This window comes from Cynara cardunculus, unplaced genomic scaffold, assembly GCF_001531365.2.
Source record: "Cynara cardunculus var. scolymus isolate 2C unplaced genomic scaffold, CcrdV1 Un_Scaffold_645, whole genome shotgun sequence".
NCBI lineage: Eukaryota > Viridiplantae > Streptophyta > Magnoliopsida > Asterales > Asteraceae > Cynara > Cynara cardunculus.
Window position 1 is genome coordinate 101,129 of NW_020200599.1, and position 14,783 is coordinate 115,911.

General features: G+C 34.0%; 1 protein-coding gene across 1 annotated transcript; it reads right to left on the minus strand.

Annotated features, from left to right (window-relative positions):
- Nucleotides 1-2,700: 2,700 nt before the first annotated feature.
- LOC112501859 (splicing factor 3B subunit 4) lies at nucleotides 2,701-11,470 on the minus strand. The gene is made up of 9 exons (XM_025105591.1): nucleotides 11,252-11,470; nucleotides 9,604-9,652; nucleotides 8,965-9,053; nucleotides 7,780-7,836; nucleotides 7,616-7,678; nucleotides 7,383-7,448; nucleotides 6,125-6,211; nucleotides 4,314-4,407; nucleotides 2,701-3,446 (listed from the first exon to the last, which is right to left on the minus strand). Exons 1-9 carry the CDS (start codon nucleotides 11,354-11,356, stop codon nucleotides 2,938-2,940), a joined length of 1,119 nt encoding a protein of 372 aa, XP_024961359.1. The 5' UTR covers nucleotides 11,357-11,470; the 3' UTR covers nucleotides 2,701-2,937.
- Nucleotides 11,471-14,783: the final 3,313 nt, after the last annotated feature.

The window sequence follows — 14,783 nt, forward strand, 5'->3', positions numbered from 1 at the left end:
TATTTTGTTATAACTCAATAATTATCTTAATTATATTTTATATTATCTTTTATTTGATTATGTTTATCTACAGTTAGTTACGCGAATTCAAACATGACACTTTAATAAGTTGTACTTACGAACAATCTAATTGCAATCTTGAGTTTTAAATATGCATTAATAAATAGTACTTTACGCATAAAAAATGATTTTTAAGAGTTTTTGTCAAATGTTTTGTAATATAGTATAGATATAATATTAATTTTGGATGATAAAACTTATAGTCCGTCAGTGATTGCCTTGGAAAATTCCGTTGGTGAAAATATGTTTTTTAGTAGTGCAAAAATCTATTGAATTAGAACAACGTTGACATCATGTCTTTTCTCAATAAACTCACCAATAACGACAAGAAATTGGATCAATGGTGCTTAGAGCTTTCGTCATTACATGGATGTTATGACGACCGCCCATCATACTGTTGTTTACGTTATCTTCGAAATAACCCTGATATGGAACTTATCGTCACAAACTATAGAAATGTGGTGTACCTTGAATGATCAGTCGGTTTTGTAAGTGTTGATGCAAATATATAGCTTTATCATGGCAAATTATATACATTTGACAATCAGATCGATAAACACACAAGTCGTTCATGGATTCATATTTTAAATTGGTGACAAGCATCCAAACAGTGATCGAATTATTCTTGAGCAAAAATTTCAAGAACGATAAATGTTGATGTAAAATTAAACTTGAAATTCAAGAAATTGGGAATCGAATCGAGAAGCATGTCGCACAGATACTCGAAGAAAATATTTATTTGTGATGTATACCATGAAAAAACGTTGACATAAAATCAAATCATAGTCAAGAAGTATCAAGTAAAATACAAATGATAAATCGTTAAAATGATTAATTTATAAAATGGATTATGTAAAATGTACAAACTTTATTGAAGAATTTTTTTAAAGAAAAATATGTCCAGGCGTGATTTGGATGTCTGGTTGGACAAAATGAACGGTGGATATTGTAAGTGGTTGGTTAAGAATGCATAAAAAAATCTATTCAGAGCAATTATCAAAATAAATAATGTTGTATTATACAATGGTCTTTGTTCTACCACTAAAGAACACAATAATGAATCGCAGTCTCAACTTTCGCTTGAGAAAAGTCTGGAAATGAAGTTGTGAATCACTCTGTATGTACATATTTTCTCTAAAGTCTTTCGGTTTGTTTTTGTATAAAGTAAAAGAAATGGCTAGATATATTACACCTTGTGGCAGTGATGAACGTAGAGATACACAAAGGATTGGTTAACTGATTTTACGTCAGTTAAAAGAATTAATTAGTTTATAATGTCTGTCTAGATAGAAAAAGATTTTGATTAACCTAAATATCTAACCCGTTATGCGAGCCAACTAACAACAGAACGAGCACTCGCTTCATTGGATTTGTACCTTTGTGGCCACAAAAGGAATTTTTATTCTAGCTAATTTTTATATCTTACTTAGTTTACAACTTAATAAAAATTCAAAGTATTTTCTAAAATAATTATCCACTTCATTCTTTGATATAATATATATATATATATATATATATAGAGAGAGAGAGAGAGAGAGAGAGAGAGAGAGATACTTGGGTTGGGATTATGTGAGACCAACTTGTTCGTGAGACTTGTGAGACCACTTTTTTACACTTGAAACTTCACAGTAAAATGCTGTGAATGTAACCTTCACAGTGTTTTTGCTGTGAAGGTTTGGATTTTTTTACTTTCACAATATTTTTGCTGTGAAGTTTCAAGTGTAAAAAGATTGGTCTCACGTGAACCCAACCCTATCAAATGAAAACCACTCAATTTGTAAAAACCGTAAAAACTTCATTCCACCAATCATAATTTTTTATTTTGTTCATTTTTTTGTAATTATGAGAGGTTGATTAATCATTTTTATTGTAGAGGATGTTAATCATGGATATTATCATCTTCATTATTTTAATTTTAGAGAAATACATGAAACAGTTTCATTAAAATTTCATTAAGTAGTATATGAAACAATTTCATAACCATATGAAACAACTTCATCAAAAAAAGTATTATATGAAACAATTTCATAAGATTAAACAATTTCATGAAAAAAATTTATAAGATTAAGACGGATGATAGTAGTTTTTATGGTTTTTACAAATTAGAGTGGTTTTCATTTGATCGCTTATATATATATATATATATATATATATATATATATTTTAAGTTTCTATTAAAATCCAAAAGAACCATTTATGATGTTCGGGCCAGTATGGATTCAGCCGGGTTCGATCCAGAGGTACAAATCCGGTGAACCATTTAAAATCCAAAAGAACCATTGGTCAGTCCGGATTTGATCCTAAATCTTTGTCTAAGGACCGATTAAGGTCTGGCCCGATCTTCTATTAACCATTCCTTTTTTTCAATTAAAAAGGGCCAGTAACCCGTTTTTATGGGACCGGTTAAGGCCTGGTTCTTATGCACTTTTAGATAAAAGCTCATCTACAATAACTCATGATTGTCTGAGGTCTATTAATTGTGCATAAGCTGGCTGATTAGATACTGTAATTTCTAAAATACGAAGAAAAACAATAAAGCAGGTCAAAGGGGGAAAAAGCCATTCTTGAAAATAGTCTAAAATCCTTCACTTTGACATACTTTATTGCTTTTTTTTCTCCTGTATTTTGGTAAATATAATAGTTATTTTGAAACAAAACTACACATGTTACGATGGTAATACTAATTCACTATAAAATAGATGAACTTTTTTAACACCTTTCAACGGAAAAATATCGAACAAATACAACGTTAGCGTAGATACCAAACAAAAAAACGGAATCCTCGACCATGATCTTGTCTGATTTGAGACGTGCACTATTCTCGTACTCGTTTTCCTTCTACAAATGTCGCAATTTACTCCACCGGATCTACATGCTTCAACCTAATGGAGGAGGTGGCGGTGGAGCATTGGGTGGTGGCGGTGGCGGCATTGACATCTGCATCATAGAAGGGTGACCATGACCGCCAGTCAACTGTTGAGGAGGAGGTGGTGCTCGCCACACATGCTGACCAGCCATACCTGCTGGCGGTGGCGGCGGCCTATTCATCATCTGAGGCATGTTTGAAGGTGGTGGCGGCATGCTAGGTGGTGGCGGCCTGAACTGCTGAAGGTGCTGTGGCGGCATGCCCTGCGGCTGGCCCATCTGCTGCCATTGTGGTGGTGGTACGGACATTTGCATGGGTTGGTAGACGTGTGCAGGTGGTGGAGGTGGACGGATTGCCGGAATAGTTGGAACCGGAGGAACCACTCCGTTTGCAAACGGCCGTGGCGGCACTGGTGCACCATTCGGTTGACCAACCTTGGGAAGTGTCGGAGGTCCACTTGCAAACATCGTGTGAGGCCTACTTTTTTGGGTGCTCGGATTACTGCTTGCCAAAGTCCTCTCTGCAGAAGCCATTGGTTATAACTTATAAGCAGTGTGACCGTAACAGAATGGAAGTCATAATTAGGGAGTCCTAGAATAAATGTCCAAAATATGAAACGACACTAATTGTAGACGGTTATTACACTTTTTAATCAACTGAATGACAATATCTGAATATCACCCTTAATCATTACACATTTAAATTAACTAATGAACTTATCCATCTCATCAACTCTTAAATATTCGAGCTTGATACTTGAGGGTAGAATTAGAAATTTAGTAAACTATACTCCATCCATCACAATATAAATGATCACGATGAAAAAGGCACACAGACTTAGAAACGTGTAATTATTACACTTTTATTAACTAAATGACAAATTTACCGTCAACAATTGAAGAAGTAATGGATTTTCCATCTCATAAAAAAGTAGGAATTTACTTTTAAAAGTGAACACTTGTTTTCGGACAAACTGAAATAGAAATGTGGACACCTATTTTGAAACAAGGAGAGTAACCATATATTTTCGAAAGTGGATGCCATTTTGAGACAAACTTAAATAGAAATTGAAACAGAGGGCATAACATCTAAATCCAGAACATACTTGTTTTCTTTTTTAAAGTATATAATATTTATATACGGCAAATAGAACAAATAAACTCACACACCCTCCTCACCTTTGGTGAGGTTTGAACCCTTGACCTCGTAGGAGGCTAAGGACTCACATACCGCTAGGCCAAAGGCCCTTTGGTCAATACATACTTGTTAGAGGCATCCTTAACCTATAACTAACACACACACACACACATATATATGTGTGCGAGAAAAGTGAGAGTAAGTTTGTAAATGCAAGCCAAGACTCAAGGTCAAAGGAAAAAAGCCTAACCTGCCGGGGTACCATGACGCTCTCCCTTGGTGTCTTTCTTGTAAGCATAAGACACTGTTATCTGGCGATTGCATAGATATTGTCCGTTCATTGACTGCACAGAAAATATAAGGGACAAAATCAACAAAATCGTTAAAACAATCAACTCAGAAAATACCCCTCAAAGCCAATAAATACTTGATAATTTCATTTAAATCAAGGGTGTCATCTACAAACATCTAAGATTTGAGAATTTAAAAACAAAAAACTCATAAAATTTACAGTATGAGTAAGGTTCTTAAATTTCAGTTTTAGAAGAACATTGTAAAGAGTCCATGTTAACAATTAGGCCCCTGTTAATGGACATACGAAAATATATATGTCTGCATTTATATCTGGTCATTGCAGATATTTATCGATATCAGATGCATATGCAGATATAGTATAATCCAACAGATGTCCAAGGGACAGGTTCATTTGAGAACTATAAAAGGGTGTGTTTGGTACACTGGACAGGACAGAACAGAACAGAACAAGGATCACTAATCCACTTTTGGCAGGACTTCTATGTGGAACAGAGTGGAACAATGTGGAGCAGGCGTGTTCCATCCCCACCCAATGGAACAAGCTGGAACAGACTTATATTTTACCAATATAACTTCAAAATAAAACCTAATTCTCTTCTAAAACATCAAATGTGCCTTCCTCTTTACATTTTATTCATTCTTTAAATTTTATTTATTGTATTTTATGCCCATGAAAGATTAATTGAATCATCAAAAACTAGGAGCATGAAGTGTTGTCTTGCCAAACATTGAACAACTGTTCTGTCTTGTTCTGTTCTATCATGTTCTATCCTTTCAGGATACCAAAGGCACCCTAAATTTTTTGAGAACTGTGAGAAATAACTATTCATGAATTATTCATGATGAATATCGTAAACAATGAAAATGCATGATACTCAATTATTCATGATGAATAATATTCATGAATATTTAGGTTTATTCATTGTTATGTTGTTATTGCGGCGCTATTGCGCTGCAATAGTGGTGCAATAGCGGATTGCGGACTAACATAAAATTGCAATGGTCAAATTGCGGTGAAAATTGCGTTTCCAATATTAGCGGCGCAATTGACCGATATTTGAGGTGAAATTTTGGACCGATATTCTGATATTTTAGCTTGGGCCTCTTTAGAGCTATGTTGACTCAGATGTTGAATCTATTGCTTGCGATTAGCTCGTTTATGAACATTTTTCCTATTTTGTTTTGTGAAATTTGTTTAAGTTGATGTTTTGATGTTGAAACTATATTTTTAATTAATGCATATGATATGTTTATGTATGCATACATATATATATTATATAATTCTAAGAAATATTATATGAACCGCTATTTTTAGACCGCTATATCACTGCTATAACCGCTATTTCAAATATTGGTCCTGAACGCAATTTTTATTTTCAACGCTATAACAACATAGATTCATTGTGAATAATTCATGAATAGTTGGTTCTCAAGGTTCTCAAAACAAATTATGGTTCCTAAATGAACTTTTCAAATGGCCAGATGTCGTGCATCCAAGTATTCACTAAAATTTGTGAATATCCACTTGTTATAATTTTATACTAATAACAAATTATGTAATTACATGATTTGTAGGTTTTATTACAAAACGGTATGTAATTTCACAACATCCATGTGATCATAATGTAATGTAGATTTTTTTACGTGTACTTAGTACTTACATAGTACATTATGATCTAACTCTAATATTTGTCATGTGCCTAAGGGAACGAAGAACTAAGAAATCATTTGCATAAAAAGAATTACCTCTATAGCTGCATCTGAAGCCTCAAAAGAATCATAGCTAATGAATCCAAATCCACGGGAATTCCCTGTCTCGGGATCTCTCATGATCTGCAACACGTAAATTATTACTACTCAACCATAGAGAAGCATACGATACATGAGTAACAAAAAACAAAGATAGTTTAAACTCTTCCAAGAGGTCCAGAGAACAGCAAGGAGCAAGGCACATAAATAGTATATCAGTAAGATAGCATGCTAAAACATAGCTACAATGAGTTATGTGCTCTTCAAAATGCAGACAACCAAAGGCAATGCAAAATTATTCAGCCCCTGAAAATTGGATTATGAATACCAATACATACATATGAATACTAACTGAAGTTTGCCAAATCCTTACAAGCAAGAGCTGCCACCATCACTTACCTTATGGGCCAATAACCCATCATCTGGGGATCCGAATTCAACTTTTCCCCATTTTTCAAGTTTCTTAGTTTCACTAATGAAATCATAGATTTCTGTCAATCATGTATTGTTTCACATTAGTTTTTTCCATTTAAGTCTAAGATTTATTGCTTCACATATATTACTTTTGCAATATATTTGTTTCACATGTAAATATTCCACAATGTGAAACTTCTTTTGTTTCATAATATGAAACAACAGATGATTCACCTGTTTCTCACGGTTCTCAACCTACTTTAGGTACTCATTTGATTATGCCCCAATATATATACATATATGGTGAGCTTAATTTCCATAGTGAAGGCAGGTACAGCAAGGTGAGTGCCTTGACATGAATTTCCAAGGTGATGCAACATCAAGGATGAGGCACCTAGCTCAATCAACGTACCATACACTATAACCTCTAAAATGCACCTAGCTCCACTTATGCAAGGTTGAGCATCCCACAAACAGATTCCCACTTATAGCAGAGGATGAAGTTATGCCAATTGGACTCCCAAGATGATGTATTGTATACTTATGGAGACACAGCTCTATGTTTCAGAGCACATGTTGAAAGCACAAATACTGCTTGGCAAATTATAAGGCATACATTAATAACATAAACCAAACCAATCCAACCGACCCAGTAAATCCCACAAGTAGGGTTTGGGGAGGGTATGATGTATGCAGACCTTGCTATTTCTTTTCACTTACATTACTTACATGAATACGGGAAAGATAACATTACAGTTTCTCTCTAGCATGATCGGTATCGTCTTGCATTCAGTTCACAAACTATAAATCATGACTAGTAAAGGTGAAATCAAAAAATTACCTTGGGATTTGTAACAATGACTCCAAAAGCACTGAAAGTATCATAAAGAAGTTTTTCATCCACATCCTGCAAGAACATTGTGGTAAGTCACAGAGTCACAGTTATACAAATTTCTGTCTACAGAACATAATGTTAGAAAAGATGAATGAGATTATGTGTGTGTACGTGAGAGTGAGATGGGGACAAAAAACAGTTTCATCTATTAATATCAGGTGGCATAATGAAAATCTTACAGGGTCCAGATTTCCAACAAAAAGGTTTGCTCCTACATCCAAGCTCTTCTTATCTTGCGATGCCTGCAATGAGGAACAGAATAAAACAACCATGTGTCAAGATATTTTCAGCACCTGTAACAAGAATGATTAAGAGAAGTTTTTGAGGAATGATCCAAGTGTACCTTATTCACTCTTATGGGTTTCCCATACAGCTTGATCATGTTGAGAACTTTTATTGCCTGCATCATCAGCGACAACAACACTTGATAGTTAGTTTTAAGGGAAGTTTGGTAAAAATATAGTTTGCCCAAGTCTTTGGTAAAAGCTTAAGTTCATTCGAAGTTAGTTTTTCTTTCTCCTATAATTAATTAAAACAATTTATAATTGATGATTGCATGTTTGGTACTCCTTGTCTTGAAAAACTTCAATGAAACCAAAGAGAAAGAAAGATATCTACAGTTCTACATGTGTGTGCTTAATATACTCCATATGGATGTTATAAATATCATGGCTGCAACGTTGATAACCATCACTTGTGAGGAATAATGTTGTTAATCACTGAGATTGCTATAGCTCAATCATTTCCAAATTCCAAGTAACTGGTTTCTAACTTACTCTAGGTTTTTCTTCATGGAACAGTCTAGTATTTTGCAGTTCATAACTTCTAGTATTAAATTCAAACTGCTCCAAAATGGGAAGTCGAAAACTGGCTGCCACGTGGATGATTGTTGGAATTCTAGTATTCATCTATAATATGTGGTGTAAATTATTGATTACTGTGACATGGGAGTACATGATCAATTGACAATAATTACATTAAAACCAAACCAAACCAAGCTGACCCAGTAAATCCCGCTTGAAAGTAAGGGTCTAGGGGGATGATCATAGGCGGACCTGACCTCTACATCAAAGACTAGAGCTGCCTTTCCGTGAAAACCCTCGGCTTGTGCAAAAGTGTGAGCAAACACAAATAAGAAACAAAGACCAGCATATGGTGAACATAGAGTGAGAAAAATAAGAGTAAGGTAAGGCAAAAACATTCACGGGTCAAGAAGACAAAACACACACCGAGCAAGTTCACTTCTTATGACTCTCCCAGGCTCAACTATCTATAAACTGTGAATAGTTGAGCCCGGGAGAGTCATAAGAATCATCACTTACATAAGAATATGTCGAACCACGATATGCCCATTTTCAGAAGAAAAAATAACTGAACTTTCTACATCTTTTGAGATATTATTTCTGTTGGTAAGAAATCTTCATAATTCTTATGAGTTATGACTCTCCCAGGCTCAACTATTCACAGTTTATGGTCTCACATCAACGAATAAATTGGCAAAAACATCACAGCAACAAGCAATACTTACATAGTCAGCATCTTCTTCACTGCGGAACTCCACAAAGCCATAGCCTTGGTGGAGGTTAGTGACTCTATCTTTAGGAACATATACGTTAACTGAAGAAGAAATTGCACAAGTTAGTAGAAATATTCAGTAATACTCATACAGGATGTTGTTTGAAGCATAGTTGAAGAAATTTAAAGTTATTCGAGCAAGATGAAAGGACATGTCAAACACAAACATAAGAATAAGAAAGAAACACATTGCTTTGCTTATAATCAACCAAGTTGCATGCCATGGGAGTGCCAATTGAAGATTAAAATTATGTATGCTTTGTTTAGGCACTTATTAAACCACATAAAAAGGATAAAAACACATTGCTTTGCTTATAATCAACGAAGTTGTATGAAAAATTACTCAATGTGATTTTTAGGTGATCTAAAAATGAAGCAAATATTGACTCAAAAGTTCCTTAGTTCTGTAGCAGACTAGCAGTAATTCCCCCAATCCTGCACTTAGTTCAAGTCACATGTTCAAATAATCAAAATAACCAGAGCCAAGCATAATGATTTTATTTGAATTAGTGTGTTACAGTTGAATAATACTGATTCCGATCATTGTGTTTGGCTCAAAATGGTTTGAGTACTATACGAGCTAGAAGCCTACCAACTGGGCCAGCTTGGACAAATAATTCCCATAATAGCTCTTCAGTTGCCTGCAAATAAATGAATAAATCAAGAACATCAGATCCGATAATGCAAAAAAATTAGGAATATTAAGAACAACCCCACAAGGAGCAAGCCCACAACCATTTTGCACAGGATTATAATTTAAAACTTGAATTTTAAATTATAATACTCGAATTTTTAGATCAAACCTCGCACTTGTTACAAATCTAGCTCCAACATTTTGCATGTGTGTGTGTCACATGGTAATCAAATTTTGGCCAATATGTAAAGAAACTCATAGCATTTATTAAGTTTGAAATCTAGTTCATTCATTACATGCACATATCAGCCAAGGGCAGAATGTAGAAATGTCTATCCGAGAAAAATGAAGACCTAATTAAAATAATATCAATGTATTGTTGCCTTGGTGAACAAGCTAAAAGTTGATCAGGTATAAAATGAGGACCTCAAAAAATGGTTGTCTAAGTTGAGATAAAGTCGCTAGGTTAATCAAATAAGGAGTAAGCCAACATGGGAAATTTCAACAAGTTCGAGCAAGATTGCTAACATCATTTACCATCAACCTAGTCAAATATTTCTCAAATGCATAGTAAACTGATCATACTTTATGATCAATTGCTCAACAAATTAAGAGACTACCATGTAGATCAAGTGGTTATGCCCATTGTGCATCAGTTGCTGCTGCTAAGACAATAAGCTTAAATCTCATGGATCAACATAAGCACGAAATCACATGTTGTAATCTGAGTGTTTGAGTGATTACCAAAGATTGGTATAGCAACTTGCTTCTTATGCCTTTTAAATTCTTGTTGCTTTAAATTTTTTTGTAACTTTTAAGTTTCCAGTGAACTTTCTAGGTGCATGTACCTTTCAGTCCTTCCATTTCAATAAATCGCTGAAAGGTATAAAAGCGGCGTCTTGGTTCAAAAGAGACGTCTTGGTCACAGAAGTCGAGTATATACATCTTTTCAAACAGTTGGATTACTTTCTTTTTCTTATAAAAGGAAAAGCTTATAATAAATTATGATCCTGTGCAAATGGTCTCGACTTGCTCCTTGTGGGGTTGTTCTTAATACTCCAGTGCAAAATGGTGTGGACATACTCCATGTAGGAAGACATTTCTACATTCTTCTCTTAGCTTATATGTAATGTAATGATCGAAATACGCTTCAGAAATTAGTGCCTTTGTAGATAGCAAACAACACAAATGAAGTTGACAATAAGAGTACGACAGCAAGAAACTGTCATTTATTTATTTGTTTCTTTCCTGCAATGCTTGGTTTAGTCATTCGCTAGAAGATTGCAAACCCATCTAAGGAGACTATCCCACTACTTAATCATGAACACAGTCAAGGTTGTTCTTAATAACGGTGAGTTTCTCCGTAAGATTGATTCAAGGCGAAACAACATAATCATTTGAACTCAACACTATAAATGTATCCCTTAAGGTGATATTTTAGAACTTGATTGTCTTGGTTATTAATCGTGGTTCTTTAATCTTTGTTTATGCCCTGGATTCCAGAAATTAAGGTCGTTTAACCTAGCCATTAAAGTAATAATTGTACAAATGCACTATTTGTTCAAATCGACAGAAAAGATTATACATAAACTGAAATGAAAAATACCTGCGGGTCGAGATTGCCAACGTACGCAGTGGCGTCTTGGTTCCTCTCCGCCGAGTGTTGACCTAGCAAGTTTGCCCCGACCCCTGGAGCTATTCTAGTCGTCATCTTCCTCTTCTCTCACTTCGGTGCTCGAATTCCCCAAAATATGTCTAAAACCCTAGTTTTTGGAAATCGGAACACTCTAATCCCCCAACTTATCTTCCTCGATTCGTCATGATGTATACATTGGAGAAAACCAGCGGCACGATTTGTTTTATAGACGTTAATAAATCATGAATAGATTTTGTAAGATGTAAAATTTTAAAATTACTTTGTAGCGGTATTTGGTTATGTTTTTCTATAAAATTATTTATCAATTTATTATAAATCAAACGATTTTAATTTCTTAAAAAAAAATTATTACTGGTTTGATATCGGTATAAGTTGTCTATCTAAACATTCAAAAGTGTTTATTACCAGTGTCACACCAAAATAAGTCAATAAGTTATTTTTATAAACAATCACAAACAACCCCTAAATCTGTATTAAAGATTGATTTATTTGAGCTAACATCATGACTTGCAACAAAAAGATGTTGCCCTAATGATAGTTGTTATACCACAATGAAACTAAAATTGAATTTTATTAACTAGTGTAAGTAAAGTAATTAGTGACAAACTAAAACGTACATGTTTCATGTTTGAACATCATTTACAACATAGAGAAGTGTGTTGTATGCAACCACATTTTTATAGGCACAACCCATGAATTACGCTTCCGGTATTATCAACAGATATACTGAAATGACATCCTCGTCACAAAGTCCTAGAGAAAATACAACCCTCGAATAATGCCATCAAATCTTTTCCCATCACCGAGCTAGAAGCGTGTACCCAAAAAAATTAAACCGCTAATATCGCCAGCGTAGTTAGCAGTAGGGGTGTTCAAAACCCCGACCAATCCAACACAAAATAACTCAACCCGATGTATGTTCGAGTTGTAAAAGTTCAAACCGTATGTATTGAGTTGATATCGGGTTACTATTATTTGAATTCATCTAAACCCGATGAACCTGATATTCTTTTATTTTTTAGATTTAATATGATTGTTGAATTTTTATTAATATATACATTAGACAATTTCACTATCATGTACGCTCTTCGTATACACATCTTTTCAATCTATTCACATCTCTATATAACTCATTCGTATATATGTTCAATAACTGTGAACATATATACGTAAATTAAGAAAAATAACTGAATGTGATATACGTAAGAAGCATGAATAAGTTATATCAAATGGTTGATGATGAAAAAGAAATTATGAGTAAAAAAAAACATATTCAAGGTTAGAAGAATATCTTAATGCACCAAAGTACCAACCCAACCAACCCGCACGGTTTGGGTTGAGTTGGGTTGAATTAAGATTCTTCAAACCGTAAACATTGAGTTGAGTTGTTCAAATGTCTTCAACCCGATCAACACAACCCATTAGCACCCCTATTTAGTAGGATATGACAAGAAGTTGACAGAATCGGAGACCGACGATCAAATAAAGCTCAAAACAGTCGGGTTTGCCAACAAAATATGTGGTTGCAGTATCACGTGAACAATAAGCACGTCTCTATGATAAGACGACATATTCAACCATGTACCACAAACAGTGGCTCGAAACATGTTTCACCTAGCCTTGAATAACATCAAATTTGCACAAAATGTTTATCATCGCCTTAAGCGTGAGGCAAGTCTCGTAATATCTGTCTCTGGAAACAAACATAGATCATAAAATGCAACGTATCACAACTACAAAATTACAGTAAAAAGAACTCGCAAGATAAGAAACAAACATAGATTATAAATTGCGACATTATCACAAATACACAAGATGTCTCATAGCAAGCAAAGTTTTACCTTATCTCACTTTTTTTTATGGTAAGCAAGACTTGAGAAGTCTTGTTCACGACGGACTGCCAGTGATATACTGGAGGCTCCAGAGGTGTTGCCGCTAACTGAAGTTGCCCACCTCGCTCCCGATCAAAAAGAGCGTGCAGGACTTCGAAAAATTATTTTTTTTCGTATTTGGGGTTGACGCCGAGAAAGACTAAAGACTTTTTAAAAAGAATTTTCATAAAATAATAATAATTCAATCTCGTTGGTGAAAATGAATAAAAAATCAATTTATCTTTCCACACGTCAAGTTTTAGAGAATTATTTAAACTTGAAGTTTTTATATAGTTTTCATTATTTTAGAGAACAATATAGAGAATCTGTTGAAGCATAAACAGAGAACAAAAGCCTTATTGTATCCATTATTGAGATCTAAAATGGATAAAATGAGATTTTTGTTCTCTATTTTACTATAATAAAGACTCTATGTAACGATATTGTTCTTTTACATTATTAGAATAGTTTATAGATTAATTACCCCAACACACTTTTTAAAAATAATTTATATAAAATAATAATAATCCAACCTCATTGATGAGATTGAATAATTTTTTTTTCCATACATCAAGTTTTAGAAAAAAATTATGAATTTAGGTGACGTTTGATTCACATAATGTTTTTAGATAGAATGGAACATGTTAAAAGAATTTGACTTTGAAAGAATTGGAACGAAATGTTGTCAGGTTTGACCACTTGTTTGATTGACATATATTGGGATAGAATCTATTAATGAATTAATTTTTGTCTGTTTGGTTTACATAATGTAGTTTTGGAATTAGAATGAAATATTGGTAAATTAACAAAATACATATTTTTGAAAATTTTAAGTTTTTAAAACGAAAAATACTTTAATAAAATAACTATTTAATATTTAAAACAATATAAAAATACACAACTCAAATATAACTACAAGTCAAACGACGTTACTAAATCAATGTTGATTGGCAGTGGTTCAGATCGGTGGTGATCGGCAGTGGTTCAGATCGGTGGTGATCGGCAGTGGTTCAGATCGGTGGTGATCGGCAGTGGTTCAGATGGCTTTGGTCGGCATTGGTTCAAATCAATGGTGGCCCGCGGTGGTTCGGTCAGCGGTGGTTCCAATGGACAGTGGTTCAAATTGGTGGTGACAGCGCTGGTTCATATGGCAATGGTCGGCGATGATTCAGATCAACGGTGGCCAAGGTGGTCGACGATAGTCATATTGGGTTTTACGAGATTAAAGCATATTGGGTTAAGGGCATATTTGATAGTATGAAATAGAGAATTATATTCTATCAAAATACCATGTAGTTGCTAATAAATATTAAATTCCTTTATGTGTGTAATTTGTAGGATTTTAAATATTTTTTTCGTGAAAAAAATTTAACCAAACGAGGGAATGAAATTTTGATCAATGAAATTCAACATTCCAATTCCATCAGATTCCTTCAAAATTTACAAACCAAACACCCCTTAAAATTTTCTAAGAGTATTCTCTATCTTTATTTTAGACATGGTAATAGAATACTCTCTAAATTTAAATATTAACTACGGAATAAAGCTATTGAAATATCAAAACGAAAGCATCTATCGGAATTATATATATATATATATATATATATATA